At 48.5% G+C, this 24,757-nt stretch overlaps 2 protein-coding genes across 7 annotated transcripts in view; both read left to right on the top strand.

Moving 5' to 3' along the window:
* The first annotated feature begins 1,744 nt into the window (after nt 1-1,744).
* Nucleotides 1,745-16,045, top strand: MKS1 (MKS transition zone complex subunit 1). The gene is made up of 18 exons (XM_083479313.1): nt 1,745-1,963; nt 3,008-3,126; nt 3,758-3,825; nt 4,222-4,377; nt 4,684-4,781; nt 4,911-5,039; nt 5,390-5,494; nt 6,181-6,289; nt 6,591-6,647; nt 6,791-6,833; nt 8,070-8,132; nt 8,691-8,761; nt 10,153-10,222; nt 10,854-10,961; nt 11,961-12,094; nt 12,851-12,933; nt 14,069-14,166; nt 14,751-16,045. The coding sequence occupies exons 1-18, from the start codon at nt 1,830-1,832 to the stop codon at nt 14,843-14,845; spliced, it is 1,740 nt and encodes a 579-aa protein (XP_083335439.1). The 5' UTR covers nt 1,745-1,829; the 3' UTR covers nt 14,846-16,045.
* A 90-nt stretch (nt 16,046-16,135) lies between these two features.
* Nucleotides 16,136-24,757, top strand: part of MROH2A (maestro heat like repeat family member 2A) — a 43,041-nt gene continuing 34,419 nt past the window's right edge. For 4 of the 6 annotated variants that reach the window (XM_083479145.1, XM_083479142.1, XM_083479146.1 and 1 more), the window contains exons 1-8: nt 16,136-16,407; nt 18,324-18,421; nt 19,485-19,627; nt 19,991-20,116; nt 20,580-20,745; nt 21,382-21,480; nt 23,087-23,238; nt 24,267-24,410. In XM_083479145.1, the coding sequence (XP_083335271.1) occupies nt 18,391-18,421; nt 19,485-19,627; nt 19,991-20,116; nt 20,580-20,745; nt 21,382-21,480; nt 23,087-23,238; nt 24,267-24,410 (861 nt within the window). In that variant the 5' untranslated portion in view covers nt 16,136-16,407; nt 18,324-18,390. The remainder of the gene's footprint in view (nt 16,408-18,323; nt 18,422-19,484; nt 19,628-19,990; nt 20,117-20,579; nt 20,746-21,381; nt 21,481-23,086; nt 23,239-24,266; nt 24,411-24,757) is intronic. The other 2 variants (XM_083479143.1, XM_083479147.1) reach the window with 1 other exon arrangement.

Here is a 24,757-nt window from a genome sequence, read left to right as displayed (position 1 = left end):
AAGGGGCAGGAGAAGAGTCCCAGCACATCCGTGGCCGACCTTGTGCCCTCCAAATGTTTTAGACTAAAAGTCCCAGGCAGCACAACTCTCACCCAGTCCTCAGGATTGGCTGCTGTGATGATTAAGACTACTCCACACACAGCAGGGACGGGAGAACCTTTGGACCATCGAATATCACTGTGGAAAGGTTGCAGTGTTCAGGTTTTTCTTCACACAGCACACATTAAATGTGAAGCATTCTCCCTCAGGAGGCAGGGGTGGCCATCAACTTCAATGGCTTTAAAGGAGGATTAGACAGAATCATGGAGGAAGAGAGGGCTATCGGTGGTTACTAGCCACAACTGCTATGCTCCTGGGGTGCCAGTTCCTGGGGGCTGAGCCCTTTTGGGTCCCCTGAATATTTTTGGCTTGGGGGCTGGGCCCCTCAATGTCCCAAAAACACAGCGGCAAAATGTGGAGCTGAGCATAGCGCGGTGCTAGTGGCCGGCTCCTCCTCCTCCTGCCGCGGAGAGGAAGGAGAAGCCTTTTTTGGACTTATTTAAAGAAATATGAGTTTGATGAATTTGCGAGCGGGATTTGAAGTATGACCAACAGAAGGTATTAGAACTTACTGTAATATTGTTATGACATAAGAGATAGAAGACAGGGTGCGGCAAAGGAGCGGAGAAGAAAATCACCATGGAAAACGGTATGAGAAGTCGACAAAACCATAAACAAAATTATGTCTAGGAGTGTATATGTGGAATTTTTCTCTTGAAATTTAACAAAAGAATGTTTTTTTAAAAAAATACAAAAAATATGTAGAACAATCCTAGTAAGACAAGAGCAAAGAATGCTGGCAGCATAACATGTCCAGGAAAACCATAATACTGTCAAATGCCTGGGAAGAAGTTTTATACCTGGTACAGAAAATACCAGGAATTCACTTCATCTCAAGAAACAAATACTTTCTCCCCATGTACAGAGATTTAATCTAATTAGTTTATAGGATTTTCTATGATTAATTGACTTTAGGCTGCCATCTTAAACTAACACGGGGAAGGGAGTCCTATTTAACATAGTAAAGGTGCTCAGGAGTCAGAAATGTAGATTTGGAAGGGACCCCAAGGGCCATCTAATCCAACCCCCTGCAATGCATCTAGAGAATCCCTGACAAATGGCCATCCAACGTCTGTTGAAAAATCTGCTATTAAGTTAGTGTGAACATTTAGTTTTGGGGTGCTTTTGAAATGTTTCATAGTACGAACAACCAGGCTGCCTGGAAGGGTGAAGGAGCGGGCAGTTTAAGCAGATGGCTTTTTGCTGCAATCTGGGAGGCACGTTTTGTATATAGATATGTGGGTGTTTGAATGAGAAACCAAGTCAGGCTCAGCTCAACTGCTTGCCTGCAATATCAGCATTGGACTACCTCGCAGGGCTGTTGTAAGTCAATTTCTCAGCACACAGTCCCTCCCACACCCGAGTCTGAAGTAGGGGTAAACCAATGAGGTCCATCGACTACAATCCATTGCTTTTGCAAATCATTCTCAGCCTGACCCCCAACCGTAAAATGTTGACAGTCATGGACTACACTGCAGGCTTGTTGCAAAGTACTCTACTCCCTGCTAGCCTGCAAAGGTTAGCAATGGCATCTGTGCCGGCAGAGTTGATTTAAAAAAAAAAAAAACAGTTGGGGGACTCAGGGAAAAATTAAATGCTCCACACAAAAAGAATCTTAAAAACAGTAACTCCTCCTTCGGTTTCTCTAATGTGATCTCGGAAGTGTCCTATCTGGCAAAGGCAGAGGAACTCTTTACTTTCTCTGTGGCCGGCGCCATCTTGCCGTCCCCATGGAAACGCGGCCTAACGGAGATGCCGAAGCCTTTCCAAAAACCCCTCAGACCATGGCGGAGACCGTGTGGAACGAGGACCCAGGCGGGGCAGTATATCGTTCCCGGGACCCCATCAGCAACTTGCGCGTCAGGTCCGTACATTCTCGCCCCGTCTCTGCCCCACGGCGCCATTTTATCGCCCCCTCCCCCCAAAAAAAACCTCGCCCCTCCCCTTCCTCTCTCCCCAGCTAAGTTAACCCCCCATTCCCATCTATGAATCGGTATCACCCACAGTGATCATTCAGTATCACCTGTCAATCTGTTACTCAGACAATCAGAGCAAATCCATAATCCTCGATACCCATTTTAGGGGGTGGGGGAGAGAACAACACTCCCATCACTCCACTTGCAGATCTTCCTGCCCCAAAGAGTCTTCTGCAAGCTTGAAAACTAGCAAATTCATTAGAAGAAAAGCTTCCCTTAGTTTGAAGGGTTTTTTAAAAAAAATATTTATGGCCTCTTTTCTGTGGGGCAGGATCTGCTTTGATTGGTGCGGTTGTTTTAAGTTTCTATTACAGTAATTTATTGCCATTGCTCCCAGTATTTATCTGTTTGTTTGTTTATTTACTGCTTCATTAAAAAAAAGGAAGCCTCAAATCATTTGTGTGTTTGTTGATTTCTGCATTTTGCCAGGGGTTGGACTAGATGATTCTCCCATGATTCTAAGTTGCTTTGAGTAATTTTTATGAGGAAAGTGACTTATTATTTATAGGAATAATAAGGAACAATAATAAGGAACAATAGGAAACATGGGAACAAGAGAAGCTGCCTTATACCAAGTCAGACCAATGGCCCATCTAGCCCTGACTGGCAGCAGCTCTCCGAGGTTTTCAGGCTGAGAGGATTTCCTAACTGTATCTGGATATGCTGTTGGGGATTGAACGTGTGACACACAAAGCCCTTCCCATAAAGATTAAGTCCAGCCCTCAAGAGTCTGAAAAGGGGGCCTATTTCTGCCCTATACCCAAGCCAGACCAATAGTCCATGTAGTTCAGTAGGGACTACCCTGACTGGCAGCAGTGGCTCTGCAGTTGACTCCATGCTTAGGGGTTACACTCTGAACCATGATTTTCAGCCTGCCCAAACCCTTTTCTGTACTCTTCTCATGCTCCAGATATTGCTTTCTGCCTCTACAGAGTTCAGATCCAGCGCGTGACCTCCACCAGCCTCCTGCTGCAGCAGTTGCACCTTCCTTTCAGCCAGTCGGGACAGCAGCTCATCAGCTTGGCCAACCTCGGCACCCAGAACACAGCAAGTGAGTGGGCTACTGTTTCTTCAGGCTGCTCAGCTGATGGACCTTCACCGCAAGGTCTCATGCCATCGTGTTGCTTTTCTGCCTACCTTTTGTACTGCGGTTCAAGTTGGCTTTACGGTATATGCAGCACTCGCACCTTGTCTGACTGTCCTCTGTAAGGCAGTTAGAATTGCTGTGTCTGTTCAGATGCTCTAGAAGATGACAAGAGACCAAAGCAAAGGATTCTGGGAGTTAGGTCAAGCACGTTGAGCAGTTGTGTCAGCAACTATGTGTGCTCCATGTGGGGTTTCCCTTGTGCTTGTTTCGGAAGCTGCAGTTAGTGTATAATGCTGCAGCTCGACTGCTGATAGGAGTGAGGTCTTGTTGGCCTACAGCAGCTGTGCCTAGAGATCTGCATTGGTTGCCATTCTGCTACTGGTCCAAGTTCAAGGTGTTACTGTTCGTATATAAAACCCTGAACCTGTTTACCTACAAGATCGCATTACGTCATATATGCCCACTCAACTGCTTCAATCTATGGAACTGGCATTCTTATGGGTGCCACACAATACCCACTCCACATTTGTAATAAATAAATCTTTTAGTGTGGCAGAGTCTGTACCCAACTGTCCCCTGTCCTTCTGTGTTCCAGGTAACCATTGTCCTGATGAGGAGAAAGAGGAGGCCGTGATCGGCTGGCAAGAGAAACTCTTCAGTCAGGTGAATGGATGGGAGAGTCTTCCAGGTTGCAAAGAGTTGTAAATCTGCATTGCAGAAATTAGACTAGATGACGCTTTGGGTTCCTTCCAACTCTACAGCTGTATGATACTTTAGGACATCTCAGAGTCCCTTGGAATTCTTATTTCATTTATCCTCACAACAGAGACACCTGAAAAAAAGTTTATGCTTTTTCCAGGCATTTCTTGGTTCTTAATTTTTCATTTTACTATTTCATTTTTGCGTTTTGTTTCTGAATTTTTATTGACAGTGTTCATTTTAATTTTATTTGTGCCCTAAAAAGTTGAGATATTTTAAAAAGGGATAATTTGGGGGTTGGGGGAGGGTCTGCTCTCAGTGATGCACTACCACTTGAGTTTTTTTCTGTGCTTTCCCCAGTTTGAGGTCGATCTCTATCAGAACAAGTCCGCCTGCCAAAGCCCTCTTGACCAGCAGTACCACCAGGACGTGCTGAAGCTAGAAGAGTCTGGGGGTCGGAAGAACCGTCGAATCTTTACCTACACAGACCATGACCGCTTCACCAACCTGGAGGAGGTACCTGCTGGCCTTCCAGGAGGGTGGAGATGGGATAGAATAGCCCTTCGCATGGAGTATAGATTCCTCTCAGGTGTCCTGGGTGGTGGGAGGGAAAGAACTGTCCCCCTCCCGCAAATGGGAAGCAATGGGCCAGGGAATCTAGTTATAACCCACATTCAGCTTCATTGGATGTCCCCAAATTCTAGCGTTACGAGAGAGGGAGGTATCTGGTTGGCTTCTGTGGATGGGTCCCCTTTGACCAGATCCAACTACAGAGCTCTCTTGATGTTCTTAAAAGTGACTGGCTGCCTTCCTGTGTTCCAGCACAGCCAGAGGGTCACCACATCTGTCACGGAAGTCCCTTCGTACCTGGCAGAGCGGATGGCAAATGTGAGGAGGAGGAGGCAGGAGCGGAGGCCAAGGTGAGTCGGGTCAGCCACGCCTCTGGGTTTGGTGGGCCCTGATCCTGGATCCATCACGGTGCATTCAGACTAAAGCAGAAGGAGGTCTGCTTCCTCGTGGGTAACCGTCTCCTGTGTGCCTCTCGGCAGGGAAGGGAGCATCCTGAAAACCCGACTTGTCACCTGGGAACCCTCGGAAGAATTCATCAAGAACAACCACGTCATCAACACCCCCGTGCAGACCATGTACATTATGGGGGATTTGGGACCTCATGGCAAGTAAGTTGGCTTTTGTGGGTTGGAGCCCTCTTGGCCTCGCCATTGGGTCTGGTTTGGAGCTCAGCACTAAACCAGCAGCTTACCTTAGTGTGAGCCATAGATCTCAGGGCAGTTCAAAACATAAAAATACAAAATAAAAGCACAAAATACATACTAAAAACAAGAATAAACCAACAACACAAAAACCAATACACTTCCTTCCCCCACCAATAATAGAAGTGCTAACCTATTGTCCAGGGCTCGGGTTCCACAGTTCCAAAAAGGGGCTACTTCATGTCACACCATCTTTGCTGCACCATTGCGCCCTGTGCTGCCAGGCTCTGCTTTTCACCCTGACCTCTTCCCCGCAGACTTGGTTGCCGGGAGCATGAGCACGTCCTCTGTACAATCCAGGTGGACAGCAATGGAGTCATCACTGTCAAGCCAGACTTCACAGGCACGAAAGGGCCTTACAGGTGAGCAGCACAGGCCTGTCAATCAGTCAATTGTTTGTTATAGCCCCCCAACCATCATATTATAAAATATAAAGAAATACAAAATCTGATATTCTGAAAAATGATCAAGAAATAGTGTTTAACCTTATAACTGTTGCAGATATCACAATAGCTAAAAATTGGGGCTGGGGGGGAAGCATATCTCCTACTATATCCCAATGGATTCGGAAAATTTGGTCTATAGTAACTATGGCTAAGCTAGTTTATTACAAAAGAATACATATAACCCAACCTAAGATTGTTTTGGTGAAATGAATATTTTTATAATGACTTGGAACAGTAAGTTTGATGATGATGTTCAAACTTATGCTGTTTTGAGCATTACAAGTGTTTGTTTACGCTTTTCCCCCTTTGGTCTGTGTTAATTGCTACTAGTAGTAATATTTTTTTTAAAAAAACAAAATCACCTCCTTGGAAGATGGAATTATATGATTCTATGATTGATTGGAGGTTTTTAAAAAGAGGTTGGATGGTCACCTGTCAGGGTTTCTTTTGCTATGATTCCTGTATGATTTTAAGACTCATAGCCGAACCCCAACCTCTCTACCTTCTTGGTCTTTGCAGGGGCAGGGAGTAAAGGTGGGAGGGGGGCAGTTCCTCTGGGTCTTTTCTGAGCTTTGCTTGCCTTGTTTTGGGGACCCGTAAAGGATCGAGCTGGAAGGGGAGAAGCGGGAAATATGGAAGTTCACCCTGGAGAATGCCTCAGCCCCTGTCAAGCCAGAGGAGCAAGAACGAGAGCAGCGCGTCTTCAAGGATGTAAGCACCACCTTTGGCTCTGGCGGTGGGGGGTGGGGAGCATTGGCATAGGTCAGCTTTCCCCAACCTGCTGCCTCCTCCTACTTGGTGGCAACAACCCCATATAAATAAAAGATGGTGATTGACCCTGTGGCTTCAACAGAATCCACCCACTATTACCCCAAGGAAGTGTTTCCATGCTATTTAAGTTCCTGACTCCCCTTGTAAGAGTCCCAGAACGAAGGATTAGGATGGGGTTGGATGCCCCATAACTGTCCAGGTTTCCTCACCCTCCTTTCTCACTTCATGCTTCTTTCTTTAGTTGTACAGCCGGCATAAGGAGTACCTCAGTGGACTTGTGGGCTCTGACTTTGAGATGGTGAGTGACTTTTACTTGCCCTGGTGGGTCAGTCGTCTGGTCCTGTTTCCGGAGGGGCTCTGAAATGCCTTGCTGCAAGCAAGCTTTGGGAATTAAGCCCCCCTTCCAGTGAGTCCTCTCTGTTTCCCCTCCCTCCCTTGCAGACCCTCCCTGGTGCTCTCCGACTCTTCGTTAATGGTGAAATTGGTAAGGCTTTCACTTCTTCATGTTCAGAGGTGTTCCCCAGGGGTGGAGTGGGGAGGGTCCCTCCTCATGGGCCAAGGGGGATGGTGGGCTGCCCCTGAATATGCTCATCCTTCCCTTGCACCCACCCCCCAATATAGACAACGTTCCTCCTATGGGTATGATTTCTGCATTGCAGGGTGTTTGACTAGAGCTGGTCACTTCCAACTCTGCAGTTCCATGATTCCACCCCCTGCGTGTGCCCTTTAAATCTAGAGATTCCACCAAACCTCCAGAACAGACTTTGGGATAGCACAGAGTAGGGGTGGGAAATTCCAGTTACACTAGCAGAAATCTTTCATATGCTTCCAAAGCACAGTGCAAGCAACAGGCCAAGAATCAGACTAGACGTTCACATTTGCACGTATGTAACTTTGTAGAAAATATTGAACAAGGAAACATTAACCTTCACCACCACATAGTTCAGAAAAGAGGAATACAGTGATATTTATACAGTGGTACCTCGGGTTACAGTTGCTTCGGGTTTAAGACGATTCAGGTTACAGACGCCACTAACCCAGAAATAGTACCTCGGGTTAAGAACTTTGCTTCAGGATGAGAACAGAAATTGCGCAGCAGCGGTGCGGTGGCAGCGGGAGGCCCCATTAGCTAAAGTAGTGCTTCAGGTTAAGAACAGTTTCAGGTTAAGAACAGACCTCCAGAACGAATTAAGTTCTGAACCCGAGGTACCACTGTACTTCAAACTCAAACAATGCATTGACTATTCAGCTTAGTTACATTTTCACGCGGTACAGCAACACAGCATACCTAATGGCCTCTCGCCGCCATTGTTAAGCATTTCCCCACTTTTACCGTCTTGCTTAGCTACATAATTTGCTCAGTGCATGGTTAGCTTTCCCACAATCCTTCTCAACATACATTGGTTCTTTATTCCCCCCCCCCCATAACACCTTCCTAGATAATTCAACTGCCTCCCAGTGGGCAGTACTGACCACTTTAAGAACCGCTGGTCTAAGGGTCATTTGCACGCCTGTGCTGCAGCCCTCTGGCTGAGACACCATTGACTGCCAACCAGAAACAGCCTCCTCCTTTGTGCTAGGGAGAGACACACATAGCGGGATAGTTCAGCTGCTCAGCACCCCACAGCATGGCTCTTGAGGGTGGGAGGGAACTTGGCAATTAAGAGTTAGGACCCCTGGCTTGGGAGGAAGCCACAATCTGTCACCACCTTTCCTTCAGTTTCAGCTCAGGGCTATGAGTACAACAACCTCTACATTCACTTCTTCCTGGAGCTGCCCAGCTGTGAGTAAACAGGAAGTGGTTGTGGGGTGGGAGGAAGTGGGGTGGCATCATCCATGGCATGGGCCACAGCTGCCCCACCAGAGACAGCTGAAAGATGAGCGGGGGCCTGGACCCCCAGCCTTTGAGAGTACGGGGGGCACTTTTGCAGGCTGCCCAAAGCATGTTTGCCTCTCTCTACTGGCCCCAACTTCTGCTGTTTTGTTTGGCCTTCCTCAAATCTGGTGCCACATTCCACACAGATGCATGGCACCTTTTTTTGGGTGGTGGTTCTTACCCTTGTACCATAGGCTATGCAAACCACACCCACATTTGCCATCCGGGTATGCAAGGGGCATCGTCAGGGTAGAGAGATTCCAGCCAGGCAAAACGCTCCAGGCGTGAGTAAAGCAGTGCTACTGAAATCCAGGGCTCCCTGGGTCTGAGACTCCCCACCCTGACCTAAAGAGAGAATGTGGTGTACGTTTGTGCGTTTCTAATCTGCTGTGCCCAAGAGCTCATTGTGCAGCTATTCTGGAGTGAGCTGTTTTTTGCAGCGCTGACCCTCTTCCTTCCTTCTAGGCTGGTCATGCCCCCCATCCCAGCAGCTCTCTGGCGTGACACAGACCTGTGCTGCCAAGACCCTCGGCAGGGTAAGTGAATGGGGCACAGCTGGGGGGGCTGAGTCTCAACACAATCCTGGCCAGGCTTTCCCATCTGGTCCTACCCCAGAGACATCCTTTTTTCAACTCTCTGGAGTAAGCGGCCCTGCAAGACATCAGGGGACGCAGGACTTTCTGGGGAATTTGGCTTCCTGAGAATCCTGGTGTCTTGAAACGAAGGGTTGTAGACACATTGAAATCAGTGGACCCAAGTTGGCCATGCCCAACATTTCCCATGAGTCTACTCTGAGTAGGACTTGTAATGGAGATGGTGCTAATTTGATGCTGGAGAGAAAAGCACCATTGCTTTGAGCCCCCAGTTCTCAGTCAGGTTTCATATTCTTACGTGAAAAAGAGTGTGAGAAGAAGAGGGGTAGATCAGGCCCCTGGGGGCCCATCCAGTCCAGTCTCCTGTCCTCACAGTGACCAGCCATATTCCCCAAAGGGAGTGCAACAGCAATTCTCCCGTAAGGGAGAAATGTGATCCTGTGTGATTCCCCACTTGTGATTCCCAGCACCTTGCATTCAGAGGCATCCTGCTGCCGCAGGAGGCAGTGATGGCTACCAACCTAGCTGGCTTCAAAAGGATTAGGCAGATTCATGGAGGAGAGGACTTTCAATGGCTACTAACCATGACTGCTGTGCTCTGCATCCAGAGTCAAAGGTAGCAATGCTTCTGAATATCAGTGGCTTGAAGGGGGGGAGAGAGGACTCCTGTGCTCAAATCCTGCTTGTGGATTTCCCACTGGAGCATCTGGTTGGCCACAAGAGAAGACAGCTGCTTTGGGCTAAAAAAAGAACAAAGTCAGAAAGAAGAAGAAACAAGAAAAGGAGAAACCTTAATAAATAGAAAAGGAAAAACAACAGGAAAATAGAAAAGAGGAAAAGGACTTCTGGCTTGCTGTCCTGCAGCTACGTATTATATTCATCCCTTAAAACCCAACCATTCTAGCTTCTATAAACTAGGTTGTTTTTTCAGTCTTCAAACCTGCTATTACAAATTCATTTTCTCTTTCACGCAAAAAGTCCATAAGAAATTTCCAATCCTTAACAAATGTTAGTCATGATTTTTCTCTAATTAAACATGTTAACTTTGCCATCTCAGCCAGATCCAATAATTTTATCAGCCATCCTTCTATAGTGGGTAGGGCTGTATCTTTCAATCTTTGTGCATATAGCAGTCTCACCGCTGGCTGTAGTGGTCCTTTTCCAAAAGGCTCTTCTGACGTTCTTTCATTTCACTGCAGAATGTAGACAAGTCCCTTGACCCTCTTTCAGGTGTGTCAGTCTAAGAACCAACACCCATTCCACACACACCTCATCACAGATTCTTGTTTCCTTGCCACTTGCACAAGAGGTGAGTTTCCCTTCTCTCTTCCCAGGAGCAGGTGGCCTTTTTCTCCTTCCCTTTCACCCTGGAGATCTTCTTCTCCCAGGAGGACGAGTTGGAAGGTGAGTCGTTCCCTTGCATGCCAGCTCTGTGGTGCTGCCAAGCAGCGTCCAGAGGCGAAAGGTGGAGAAGAGGTGGTGCCCCTCAAGTCCTTCTCGTGGTGAAAGCCCTCTTGGAAGGAATGGGAGCACAGTTTCAGCTGGTCTTGTGCTGAAGGATGTCAGAAGGGCTTCTCAGCTATTGACACATGTGCCAAGTAGTGAGGGTGGGGGTTGCTGTTGACACCAGAATGCCTCACCACTTTGTACATTTGAGAGTGGGTCTTACCATAGACTCCTGGAGGGCATCTGCCCTTCAGCATCTGAGCACCAGCTCAGTGGTCAGGAACATCACTTGGACCAGAAATCACAGAATCATCTGCATTTCAATATATTTAGTGTTTTATATTGTTTTAGTTTTATTAATGTTTCGTTACTTTTAACCGATTGTCATTTTTCAGCCTTTTGCATTTATTCTAATTTGTGCAAGCTGCCATGAGTTCCTGTGCGGAGGTGGGAAAGCGACAATTCCTGCTTTGTAAGGGGTTGGACTAGATGATCCTTGGGTGTCATTTCCAACAAAACAATTCTATGAAAGGAGGAGGAGGAGTGGGTGGAAGGTGTCATCATACTCCTTGCCCCCCTTCTCCCACAGGCCCCCTCCCCCAGTGGCCTGTCCTCTACTTTGAGGTCCTCTCCTTGGACTACTGGCAAAGGTATCGCGTTGAAGGATACGGGTTTGTGGTCCTGCCAGATGTGCCAGGTAAGAAGGTACGGGGGGGTGAAGTGAGGGGCCTCCCAACGAGCTGTTTTTGATGCCAACTCTTTGCCATGCTCCCAACTGAAGCCAAGCTGGGGCAGATGGGAGTTGGGTATCTAAAACATCTGGAGCAGTAGTTCCCAAACTTTTTCAGGCCACTGCTCCCATGGTCCCGTAAGCTCATCCCCAGGGGTCCCTACCCTATAAAAAAAATTTCGAAAAGCAATTTACATGGCCCTCTAAAGAAGATAATAGCACAATAAGATTCAAAACAGAAGCAATTAATTGCACATTTATTCGGCATCCAATTGAAACTCTATAGTTTATTTAATTTAACTAAACTGATGAACTTGATCCAGTGATATCAGCTTTTCAAAATCTGACAGTAATTTATACCTCTCGCATTCCCCTGCCACTCCCTTGCCTCTTAGCGCTGCCCCCCCCCCATTAATCCCACCTCCCCTGTGGGTGGTACTATCCTCTTTGGGAACAAATGATCTGGAGGGCATCAGATTGCTCAAAGGCTGGCTTGAAGAAACCCAAGAGAGCTGCTGCCAGTCAGTGCAGGCGGTTCTGGGCAAAGCTGCCATTTTGCCTAACTTTGGTACCAGACGGCTTCAGCTGCCCATTGTCTTTGTGCATGACTCAATTGCTCCCATTTCTATCCCACCTTTCCTCCAAGGAGCTTCAGGTGGCATACATTGTTTTCCTCCCAACCACCCTGTGAAGTGAGAGAAGCCGTGCCTGGCCCGAGATCCCCCAGTGGGTTATATATCACTGAGCCGGAGTTTAAACCCTGGTCTCTTCCATATCATAGCCCAGCACTCTTTAACTGCTGCATCACAGTAGTGGCATGTGGCTGGGCTCCATACCCTAGTTCCTTGTGGCAATGCTCTCAGTGGTTGGTACTGCACATGTCTGCATGTGTGTGTTTGCTGACTGTCCCATGCCCTTTTGAGGGACCGAATAACCTCTTGACCACTCCCAAATCTGCTGGCGCAGGGGCTCACACCATTACAGCATCCACTTGGCGTCCCATGGAGCTGGGAACCTTCTCGGAACTGCAGAGGTTTTTCATTGGGGGGTCGCCAGAGCTGGAGGACATGACCTATGCCAGAGTGCCTGGCACCTTTACGGTGAGTACCTGCACTTGGAAAGAAGTCGGTATGTCTCCCCACCAACACAATATAGCATTTCCTGCTAGCCATGATAGGGACGTGGGTGGCGCTGTGGGTTAAACCACAGCCTAGGACTTGCCAATCAGAAGGTTGGCGGTTTGAATCCCCGCCACAGGGTGAGCTCCCGTTGCTCAGTCCCTGCTCCTGCCAACCTAGCAGTTCGAAAGCACCTCAAAGTGCAAGTAGATAAATAGGTACCGCTCTGGCGGGAAGGGAAACTGTGTTTCCGTGCGCTGCTCTGGTTCGCCAGAAGCGGCTTAGTCATGCTGGCCACATGACCCGGAAGCTGTACGCCGGCTCCCTCGGCCAATAAAGCGAGATGAGCGCCGCAACCCCAGAGTCGGCCACGACTGGACCTAATGGTCAGGGGTCCCTTTACCTTTACTAGTCATGATGACAGTGTTCATGAGAATATAAGAAGAGCCTGCCGGATCAGGCCAATGTGGGCCCATCTAGTCCAGCACCCTCTTCCCATAGTGGCCACCCAGATGCTCCAATGGGGAGCTCACATGCAGGACCAGAGCACAATAGCAGCCTGACCCAGCTGCTGACTGCTAGGCTCTTTGTATGCTCCTGTGTCATTGCCTGGGGTCATGCCACTTCGGGGTTGGCTGGATCCTTGAGGAAGGCATGAGGAGGAGGGCTCCCGGGTGGGGGGTTGGGATGGAGGGGCTACCAAGACTTGCCCTGACCTGGGGCTCGTTCTCCCTGCAGGGTGAGCGCCTGAGCCGGTTCGGCTTCCGCACCGAGACAACAGGAAGCGTCACCTTCCGGCTGAACTGCCTGCAACAGTCCAAGTAAGCCACGGGTGTGGGTGCTGCCCCAGATTCTTTAGGTATTTCATAGAATTATAGAACTGTAGAGCTGGGAGGGACCTCCAAGGGTTATCCAGCTCCACCCTCTGCAATGCAGAAATCAGAGCTCGAGAATTCCTGTTCAAAAACCTCATGTGAAGGTCCACAACCTTCCACTGTTGAACAGCTCTCAAAGTCAGAAAGTTCTCCCTGATGCTTGTTTAGTTATTGCACTTCTACCCCAGTCTTTTTCTCTGAGGAGCTCAAGGTGGCATACATGGTTCTCCTCTGCTTCCTCATTTAATCCCCCACAATAACCCTGTGGGGTAGGTTAGGCTGAGGGAGGCAGCAATTGTCTCAAGGTCACCCAGTGAGCTTCCTGGCTGAGTGGGGATTGGAACCCTGGTCTCTCCCAGACCATATTCCAACCCTCCAACTCCTACAGCGCCCTCTGGGCCTCTCTGCCTGGCCCTGCTGGATCAGACCAAGGTGAGGCCATTTGGCCCACCACGGTGGAGCCCTCTCCATCCAACCTTTGGGCTGTCTGTCAGGCAAAGAACAAGACAGAGCCTGTGTACAAAAGCTGCCCAGGCAGGCAGTTGGCTCTTACTTCAGCACTTCTGACTGCACAGCTTCAGGAGGTTGGCATTTAGAGCCAGTGTGGTGTAGCAGTTAGTGTCAGACTAGGACCAAGGAGACCAGGGTTTGAATCCCCACTTGGCCATGAAGCTCACTGGGTGACTGTGGGAGCCGGTCATTGCCCCTCAGCCTAACCTACCTTGCAAGGTTGTTGTGAGGATAAAGCTTCTTGTAGGAAATGTAGGATGCTGCTGCTGCTAATGTAGGATGCTGCTGCTGCTGTGCTGCTGCTGCTGCTAACAACAATAATAATAATAATAATAATAATAATAATAATAATAATAATAATAATAATAATAATAAAATAAAAGAATTTAGGCACGCAGAACCAACCACATGCCACCCACAACTCTTCCTCTTGGCACTCATCTCCGTTGGCATTCACCCCCTCACATCCTGCTCCAAGGCAGTTATGGTACCTCCCTTCTTAAGAACCTTCAAGATGCACAAGGTGTTGGGTGGGGTGGACATACTTGTTCTGACCCTCCTCTTCCACCAGAGCCTTCCTGGACTCCAGCTCCATGAGGAAGCGCATGCAGAGCGTCCTGGACCGGCTGGGCACCTTCGGCCAGCAAGGCTCTCTCTACAATGTCCTGGGTGAGGAGGGAGAGCTGGCGGGGCAGGGGGGCAGGTGTTGGGGTGTTTCTTTGCTCCAGGATGTTCCTTTGCACCAGTTGGGGGGGGGACCCCAGTCCAGTTTCCATGCTAAATAGCCCTATTTATAGAATCATGGAGTTGGAAGGCAGCAAAGGGGCATCTTGTCCAACCCCCTGCCACTCACCTGTGGCTCTTTCCTTCTCAGGTGGGCAACGTGCTTTTGAAGCCCTGAGGCTGCAGTCCTCTACATGCTTCTCTGGGAGTAAGTCCCATTGAACTCAGTTGGGATTTCTTCTGAGGAAAGAGAAAGAGAGGGGGCAGCAATTGCACTTCCTATTGTATCTTCAAATGATTAACTTAAAAATACCCTAAAGTAATAGAATATGTGGCTATCCGTTTTTTTTACTCGGGTTCATTTATTTTCTGATTGCACCATTTGAATTTCCTTTGTATGGAATGATGGGTCACAAAGTGTAGAGCCTGCCTAGTCTAGAGTTGCAGGCAGAGAAGGTGCTGTGGGGGACAAGCCAGCTGCCCAGACTGAACATGCTCCTTCTCTGCTTTCCATCTTCTCAATTTTGCAGAGGCTTTCCAGAGGGCCCGGCACCGGATGCAGGAGGCCCGAGAGAGCCTCCCCCAGGACCTGATCCACACTTCCGCCTCCAACCTCCAGCTGTGAAGAGAGAAGTCTCGGGTGACCCCAAACGGCAGCCCTGGCTCCTCCCACTCCCTTGTGGAAGGAGGATTCTATAAGAAGCCCCGCCCCACCTCGCCTCACCACTGGGCTTTCTTTGTGTTGAGTGAATCCTGAGCCCAGGCAGAGGCGGGGGGGGGGGCTTTGCTTGTCTGGAGGGCATGTCCTGTGGCTTCCTTGCACTCTAGGCCTGAATCCCTCCTTCGGGCATCCGCGAAATGCATCCAAGAACATCTCCTCATCCAGCAATCACCAGCAGGACTTCTCCACCCCTCCACTTAACTCGCAGGATGGGCGGGAATTCTCAGGACAGGGCACACAGTGCCCCCCCCCCAAAAGCAGAGTTGTTTCATCCATGCCTTGAAGATGAGAATCGAACTTGGCTGCAGCAGCAGCGTCAGAGGAAGCCCTGCTCACAGAATGGTAGAGTTGGAAGGGACCCAGAGGGTCATCTAGTCCAACCCGCTCAAAACCCGCCACTGTCAAGCCCAGCCGCAAAAACTTTGCAAGCCAAAATTGACAACTGCGAAAGAAACAGACTCTGTCTGAGGAGCTGGCCAAGATCAGGGTCCTTCTCCTCTTTGACGGCGATTTATGCAAGGGGCAGAGAGAGCCACTCTTTTAGGCTCCTGTCTCCACACTTTGTGGCAGCATCTCTGGTGGTCCTGCAGAAATCCCAACCCTGAAACAACCTTTTGTTATTTGAATTGGCCTTTGGTCTGATCATAAGCAAGGCCAGTTTTAGTGTTAAGGGTGAGGGGGAATATATTTTATTCTCTTCCAGTTGCCAGCCTGTGTATATAATATTTTGTTAACATTATTGTTCTGTATGTCTGGGGCAGGGGACAATTGAAAGCAGGCCTCCCCCAACCTGGCGCCCTCCAGGGGTCACTGGACTCTTAACTCCCATCAGCTGAAGCCAGGTTGGTTGGGGGTTGATGGGAGGGAGTATCACCATCACAGCAGGGGCTGATGGGAGTTGGAGTCCAAAGCATCCAGAGAGCCACCAGGTTGGTAGTGAAGCTGCTTTAAAGGAATGGTGGCAATGCAATAATATTTTATATTGTAGCAGAACCGTATGCAGAAGTGGTTTCTCTGTTTTCTAATGACAAAAGAACAGATTAAACTGCACTAAGATACTGAAACCCAGATTATTTCAATAAAACCATCTCCCTTCCATTTGGACATTTTTGCTGGTCTGCCATCCTGATCCTCTTTGCTATCCCAGATCTAGCATGAACTCTGGAGCCTCCAGTCAGCTCCAAATCCAGGATCCTGTTTCATGGGACCATGCAAATAGGAAAGGAGGGGTCTGCCCTTTTCTGGGGTGCCATACCCATTTCCCCATGCGGCCCCAGGATGCTCTTCCCAGGGATGGGTTCCTCTGAGCAGACCGTCTCAGTGATGTCACAGAGCCTCCTGGGTGTTGCTGTTCCGTGAGCCAAGGCCACCCTGAGCTTGTCACTTGAGGTCACTTTTCCTGCCGGCTCACCTTCGCTCACAGCTTCCTTCTCTCTATCAGAAGCAAGCACCCAGCCCCTTACAAAGTGAGCTGGAGGGGATCTCGAGGCCCCTTTCATGGAGAGGGAGGGAGCCTAGTTCATTCTTTTGTAATGAAGAAATCCACTAGTTTGCCATCCCTGGAACTTGACTGCTTGAGCAATCCACCAGTCAGCATTAAGATGGGCAGCATCTCCAGGCTGGAATGTGTGAATTGGTTTTGCGCATATTGACTAACTGGGGATGGCTAGATAGATAGATAACAGAATTGTAGAGTTGGAAGGGACCCCGGGGATCACCTAGTCCAAACCCCTGTAATGCAGAAATCTCAACTAGATCATATATGACAGATGACCACCCTACCTCCGCTTAAAAATCTGTCATGTGAGTCTGTTCTTCTGTCAAACAGCCCTTACTGTCAGAAAGTTATTCCTGATGCTTAGTTGGAATCTCCTTTCTTTTAATTTGAAGCCATTGATTCGGGTCCTAGCCTCCAGAGCAGGAGAAAACAAGCTTGGTCCATCCTCCATGTGACAGCCCTTTAGATTTTTGAAGATGGCTATCATATCTCCTTTCAGTCTCCTCTGTACCAGGCTAAATATACCCAGCTCCTTCAACCGTTCCTCAGAAGAGCTGGTTTCCAGATCACTGATCATCTTGGTTGTCCTCCTCTGCACACGTTCCAGCTTGTCAACATCCTTCTTAAATTGTGGTGCCCAGAACTGGACACAGTACTCCAGGTGTGCTCTGACCAAGGCAGAATAGAGTGGTACTATTACTTCTCTTGACCTGGACACTATATTTCTGTTGATGCAGCCTAGAATAGCATTAGCTTTTTGTTGCAGCTGCTGCATCAGACTATTGACTCATGTTAAGCTTTTGGTCCACTAAAACCCCTAGATCCTTTTATGTACTACTGGCAATCCAAATATCCTTCATCTTCTATTTGTGCAGCTGGGTCTTCCTGCCTAAGTGCAGAACATTACAGTTGTCCCTATTGAAATCCATTTGTTAGTTTTGGCCCAGTTCTCAAATCTGTTACAGTCATATTGAATCCTGATTCTGTCCTCAGCAGCATTGGTTACCCCTCCCAGTTTGGTGTCATCTGCAAATTTGATGAGCATCCCCTCAATACCTTTATCCAATAAATAGATAGCAATTTCAATCTTCAGCTTAAATCTTTGCAAGAAAAAGTGGCTTGATTTATTCCTCTGTCCCCCACCTCCTCCTCCACAAGAGACCTTTGCTGTGCTGTGGGACCATTTGAATGTAGACCTTTCTATTTCCAGTTTGAGTCCCGTCCCCCCAGTACACACAAGCAGGGTGTCCCCATATAAGTTGGTCTGTGCCAGTGGCCAGGGGTCAATTTCTGCCCTTAGCTTCTGTTAAGAATCTGTGAACATACTAAGAACCCTGTAGGATCAGGCCAATGGGGGCCCATCTAGTCCAGCATCCTGTTCTCACAGTAGCCAATCAGATGCCCGAGCAGAAGAGCTGGTATTATTTAGTATCTGGTGTTTGGAGGAAGAATACAACCATCATGGCTAGTAGCCATTGATAACCATGACTCCATGAATTTATCCAGTTCTCTTTTAAATCCATCCAAGTTGATGGCCATCACCGTCTCCTGTGGTAGGGAGTTCCACAGTTTAACATTGTGGAGCATGAAGAAGGACTTTCTTTTGCCTGTTCCAAATCTCCCAATATCCGACTTCACTGGATAGCCCTGAGTCCTAGATTTAGAAGAGAGGGAAAGGAAACATCTCCCTGTCACTTGGAGAACCTGGGGCTTCTTTGGAGGGGAGTGGGGTATGCCTGCCCCTTCCCAGATGCCTTGTGACTTCCAATGGGGCTGACACCAGGTGTGGCTTCTGGCTTCCATGGGGCTGCTGGTGGGGTTTTGCATGGTCTTGGAGATATGTATTGGGAGTCTCAACATCCATAACCTGTGTGTGTTTGTAAGGGCAAGTTGCAATTGTTGAGCATTCCATCTTTGGAGAGAAAACACAGAGCAGAAGGCATATAAGGGCATGACTGATGAGGGAGAATCATCCAGTGAAGGTAAGGGACTTGGGCAGTTTGTGAAAGCTCCATATAAATATAGTAATTCAGGGCCACTGCAACTTCAATCACAACTTCCAAGGGATCCAATGCAACTTTTTGCCCTTGTCTTTGCCTTTCATGGAAGTGTAGAGTTGGAACAGACCCCAGAGGGTCACCTGGTCTAACCCCCTGCAATGCAAGAATCATTTTGTTCCCTGTGCATTCTGTAGGGATGCCCCTCGCCATACCTCTCTCCCAACGATCACTGCTTTGATTGCACCTTAAAAAGATACGTTGATCTTGCACTATTTCCCAGCAACATAAATAGTACAGTGTGCAAGTTCTCCTTAAATCAGACTTTGTCAACATGGTGCACTCCGTATGGTTTGGACTACAACAACCAGCAGTCCCAACTAATAGGGCCTAATAGTGTGGTGCAGGGGCTGATGGGAGCATGGCTATGCTTGCGGGGGCTGAATAAAAACAACAGAGAAGGAAAAAAGTTTAAAACAAGTATTGATAAACCATTGCAGGAGATGTGCTCTTAATTGCTTGCATAAGCCTGACAGAATAAAAATGTTTCAGCAGGTGTTTAAAAGTTGGCACAGAATACAACCGCTGGTTCTTCCTATGTCTTTCCCTAACCCTGAGAGGGAAGTTACACTGAGAGACAGAAACTGGCCCCCAAATCACCCTAACCTCTGTTGAAAAACCTCCAATGAAGGAGAGTCCGCTCTCCGAGGTAGTCCGTTCCACTGTGAACATGTGATTGGACTCCAGCTCCCATTATCCCTGGCCGTTGGCCATGCTGGCTGTTAGACCTGAGAGGAGATGCAGCTCATCAACATCTGCATAGCCCCAGCTGTAAACAGCACTCAACTTACCCCTTGTTCCTTTAAAAGGCTGCAGAGAGTTTTCACCAGACTTTGCACACACGCTCATTGCTTGGTGGCAACGAGGTCTAGAACCTTGAAACCGCCCAGGCCTTCGGAAGTGCCACCTCCCTGCAGAACGTTGGGCAAGCTATCGTGATTCTTGTCAGCCTGGTGAGTTGCTGCAGCCTCCTCCGTCCCCTACTCAGGTCGCCTCCACTCCATCAGCCACCTCCTGCAACTCCCAGAGGCCGCATCCCAGAAGGAGGTCGTCCTCTGCATTGTGAAGGCTGCTCGCAGCCAGCCAGCTGCCGTGATACCGGTTCTTGTAGTGATGCTCCAGCAGGACGAGGTAGGAAAAACTGCTTCTCTAACTTAGACCGTTTTCCAAGACTGGTTCCCCCCACCTCAAGTGCCCTTCAGAGATTTAGGACCACAAATTCCATTGGCCCCAGCCTGAGAATTGTAGACCAAATCCTCTCAAGAGCACCAGTTGTCAAAGAGTTAAACAACTACTGTATATAAGTTTATGCAGGCATCTGAATGTAACCCCACTTCAGGAAGCTTTTAATGTTTGATGCTGTATTTTTGTTGGAAGCCGCCCAGAGTGGCTGGGACAACCCACTCAGATGGGCAGGGTAAAATAATAGAGCTTAAATGGACAGGTCCTTCCCTCCATGCTCAGAAACTCTCTCTCCCCCCCTCCTTCCTGCAGGCTTCTGCCTGGCAGAAGGTGGCCATCTATCGCAGTCTGCAGGCCATGATGGAGCACGGCCTGGAGGTGGAGCCCGCCGGCCAATTCATCCTTGCAGCCTCCAAGCACCTGAGGGCATCTCCAGATGTAAGTATACTGCAGATGACTCCCAGAGGCATCTCCCTGCTTGGTGGTTAATTCTGGGTGGTGGTGGTTGCTTTTAAGACATCCTGAGGCCAAACCCTGCTTTGCAAGCTCCCAGCCATGTGGTAGGTGGGCGGGCTGGGATTTTCATCCTGCCTCCTTATTTTATCAATTGCATTTATCTCCCGCCATTCTCCATCCCGTCCCCCGCACCAAGGAGCTCAAATGTACAAACATGGTTCTCCCTCCTCCTCATTTAAACCCCATAACAACCCTGTGACTTAGGATAGGCTGAGAGGCAGTGACTGGCCCAAGGCCACCCAAGGAGCTTCATGGCCGAGCGAGGATTCGAACCCTGGTCTCCCGGTGTTCCTAGTCAGACGCTCTAACCACGATGGCACACCGGCTCCCTTTGCTGCCAGGTTGCTGGACTTTGTGCTTCCTAATCTCATTTCCGCCCTCTCAGCAGGAAGTGCCCCGAGAGCTTCAGGCAGCAGCAAGCAGCACCCTGGCCACCTTTGCCTGCCATCACTTCCATCCCATAATGATGGAGCTCCAGCACCAGCTCAAGCCGTTTGCCCCGCCTGATGAGTTCACTCTTCTGACCCTGGGGAAGATCGCAGCCAACAATGGTACAAGGGCAGGTTCCTGTTAGAATTCCTGTTGTCAGGAACTCATCCTACACTTGAGTAGGACCCTGGTAGAGACTCATGCCCGACTGGCATCTTCTTTCCCTCCTGGTCGTTCGGGAGCTTCAAAAGCTTTCTTCTGCCCGAACATCACAGCGACCGATGCCAACAGACACCGGCACACTTAGGGAACCGCAGAGTCTTCCCAGCTTGCGTAACAGACCTCAACAACTCAGCATTTTGGTTAATCTACTTTATTTACATATAAACACACATGGAGCACTGCAACATGGCTCCCTCTCTCTCTAGCATGAGACAGCAAAGAGAAAGAGCAAAAGACAATAGTCCCACTTCACGGAACATAGTAACACAAACATCCTGTCTCTGTCACTTCCCACTCTGTGGAGTCAAAACATATACTGTCATGTGACAGACAACAATCCCATGACTGCAATCATGGAGCAGGAATTCTCCTGACAGTTCCGTCTTCACCCCTGTCCTGATCCAAATTGCCAAGAGTCCAATATGGCTTGTGATCTGTCCTGGGAATCTCCTTGATAAAACCCAGGGGTGGTTTCATTCCCGAACCCAGGGTATGATCAAGCGCACTTCCTGATTTCTCTGCCCATCTCTTCTCAGTGTACAGCTGCGTCCCTTTCCTGGGCATCACCCTAACCACCCTCCAGACCGCCATGCGCCGGATCGAGGATGGACGGAGGCGCAGGGCTCTCTGCACAGGTGGGTCCCGCAGGGCCTCCTTAAGTGATGCTTTGCAAACTTGGGACACCTTACTCTATGGTCTTAACCCCTTCGTGCATTAACCAGAGTTAAAAGCATGTTGGTTATACGAGGCTGAGTTATCCCCACCGTTCTCACAGTGGCCAACCAGATGCCCATTAAGGGAAGCCTGCTAGCGGGACCTGAGCACAGGAGCACCCTCCTCACTTGTGGTCTCCAGCAACTAGCTTTCAGAAGCATTGATGCCTGCATCTGTGGCAGCAGAATATACCCATTCTGGCTAGGAGCCATCCATAGCCTTCTCTTCCTCCATGAATTTGTCCTTTCCTCTTTTAAAGTTAGCAAAACAACACCACCACCACAAACTGGCTTATAAGTATAAAACCAAATTTACTAGAATAATAACTTTCTTTATCCTGAGCAAACCATTTTGTATGACTGGGTAAGGTATAGTATGAGACTGATATTTTCTAATTTTTATGGTTTACCACACATTGGAGTGCTATTTTGTAGCAAGCAGCTTTTTAGACTGAAGAAGCGTGTAGCGAAACCTGTAATATATCCTGAGAACAGGACTCCTTTTGCCCACTTGCGTTATTCTCACCAGGGTGGTGGCTTTGATTTGCCTTCCTGTGACTGATCCATGCATACAGCTTTGTGTTTCCAACTCAAGACCCATTGAAGAACATCTCATCCAGTTCAATCTTTGGAAAACAGCTTTGAAAAACTTTTTCATATTCTCCAGTGTGCTCCCCTTGCCATTGTGGCGGCACGGGGTTGCTGTTCTGTGATTGGACTTACGCTACTTGTTGAACGGTCCATTCATCCAGTCTGTATAACGTTTATTGCACATGTAACTTGTTAAGATAGAGTTGTACAATTATCCACTCCATGTTTACAGTATCTCCCGGCTTTGTTTTGCACATGGCACATTAGTATGATTGTTGCTTGAATGGTTACAAGTCTATCTCTATTCCAGTTATTATTCTAGTAAATTTGGTTTTATACTTATAAGCCAGTTTGTGGTGTTGTTGTTTTGTTGTACAGTGGTCCCCCGCAAGACGAATGCCTCGCAAGACAAAAAACTCGCTAGACGAAAGGGTTTTGCGGTTTTTGAGCTGCTTCGCAAGACGAATTTTCCTATGGGCTTGCTTCGCAAGACGAAAACGTCTTGCGTTTTTTGCAAGTTTGTTTCCTTTTTCTTAACACCCTTAATACAGTTGCGACTTGACTTCGAGGAGCAACTCATAGAACGTGGTGTGGTAGCCTTTTTTTTGAAGTTTTTGGCGATTTTTGAAGCTTTTCCAAAACTTCCGACACCGTGCTTCGCAAGACGAAAAATTCGCTAGACGAAAAAACTCGCGGAACGAATTAATTTCGTCTTGTGAGGCACCACTGTATTATTATTACTGTCACCACATTTGATACTTTGTGTATATACTCTTTTAAAGTCATCCAAGTTGGTGCCCATCAAAGCCTCCTGCAGGAGTGAGTTCCACAGTTTAACTATGGAAGCAGAACTTCCACCTTGGTTAACATGCTCTGCCTTTCATTTCTCTCTCCCCACCCCCTTCTCTGTTCTCTGTCTCTTATTCACATTCCCAAGCTCTGGAGCAGATGTGTGGGGCAATCCGGATATACCTGCGGACCTGGGAGCGAAGCTCTTACCCCCGCATCAGCGTCCAGCAGTTCTCTGCCTACCTGCTGCCTCTCTACTCCTGCATGACCCGAACTTGGCTCCCTGGATGCGATGCACAGGTGAGGGGCAAGGGGCGATCAGTCAGCCCCCCCCCATAACCTTCAGGGTGCCTTCGATCAACCCTTTCCTGGGACTCTCTCCATCTGGGGAGGGGTTCTGGGTGACTTTGCTGTCTCCCCAAGGATCGTGCTGCAGGTTCCTTGGATGGAAGAGGGACACTTTCTACAGTGGCAAGATTTTGCAACCTAGAGTAGAGGTGACTGGTCTTTTTCAGACCGAGGGCCACATGATCCACCTTGCAGGGGCTGCATGTCAAAGCCATTGGACATTAAAAAAATAATTAAAAGGGTTTCATAGGGCAAAGGACTTGGGAGACCAGAAAAACTTTTTAGCACCATAATATCACAACACAGGAACCACAGGGCTAGTCAGTAAAAAAAATAAAATAATAAAATTAATATAGTGGAACCCTGGTTCTCGAACGCCTTGGTACTCAAACATTTCAGCTCCAAAACACCAAAAGCCTGGAAGTAAGTGTTCCAGTTTTTCGGAAGCCGAAGGTCCAATTCAGCTATCGGCTATTGTTTCTGGGGCACCTGCGCCAATCGGAAGCCGTGCCTTGATTTTTTGAACGTTTCAGAAGTTGAACGGACTTCCAGAATGGATTACGTTCAAGAACCAAGGTATTACTGTAGTTAAAAAATGGACAGATTTTGGAGGGCCTTGAGAAGGGGCACAAAAACATCTTGGCATCACAGGATCACAGCAGGTGACCTCTTAAATTTAGAACTTAGTTTTGTTTTTTAAAAAAACTCACCCTCACCCCTCTGCTGTGCCCACTCACCAGCAGTCAAATAGCACCTCACACTTCAATCAGCACCAACCCTTTTTCTGCAGGCAGATATCTCACAGGGCAAGCAAACTGACCCAGGCCAAAAACATGTGTGGTTTCCTGCTGGCCCCCCTAAACTAGCTCTCTGCCCTTAGTGACTGGGGGAGGACCCTGCCCTGTCACCAGTGTGGAAGGTGGGTTTCCCATCTTGCCTCCAAATGTCTTGTGACGGCTGCTGCCTCCCCACCCACAAAGGTCCAGCTGGCAGTCTTGAAGACTCTGAGCCCCATCCTGAGACTCCTGCTGCCCAGGACAGACTTCCAAGCTCAGATCTACAGCGACATCTCTCTGCTCCTAGCCCAGTATGACAGCAGCACGGAGACCTTGCTCGTTACCAAGGTGAGCATTGCGGATTGCTGCTCCCCGCTGGCACCCAGGACTTGAGCAAGCCATCCCAAGCTCGGCTGCTGTATCAATTTCTATTTAGGTGTATATACATTTTATCTGTTTAAAAATATATATATTGCCATGATAGGCAGCTGCGGGGATCCAGGGACCCTTCATCTCAGCAACTGCTTTCAGGGAATGAGCTGTTGTGCTCATTATTATGTACTGAAGTTCTCACCCTGGGCCAGCAGGGGGATACTGTAGATAGTTCAGGTCCACATATGCAAATAAGGGATCGAAAGTGACGTTCAGTGATTGGATAGTTGCAGAAAATGATTACTGTTGCGTTCTAGGGGAGC

This window comes from Podarcis liolepis (genome assembly GCF_965112155.1).
Source record: "Podarcis liolepis genome assembly, chromosome: 16".
NCBI lineage: Eukaryota > Metazoa > Chordata > Lepidosauria > Squamata > Lacertidae > Podarcis > Podarcis liolepis.
The sequence above is the reverse complement of the archived record's forward strand: the minus strand, read 5'-3'. Positions and strand labels throughout refer to the sequence as shown.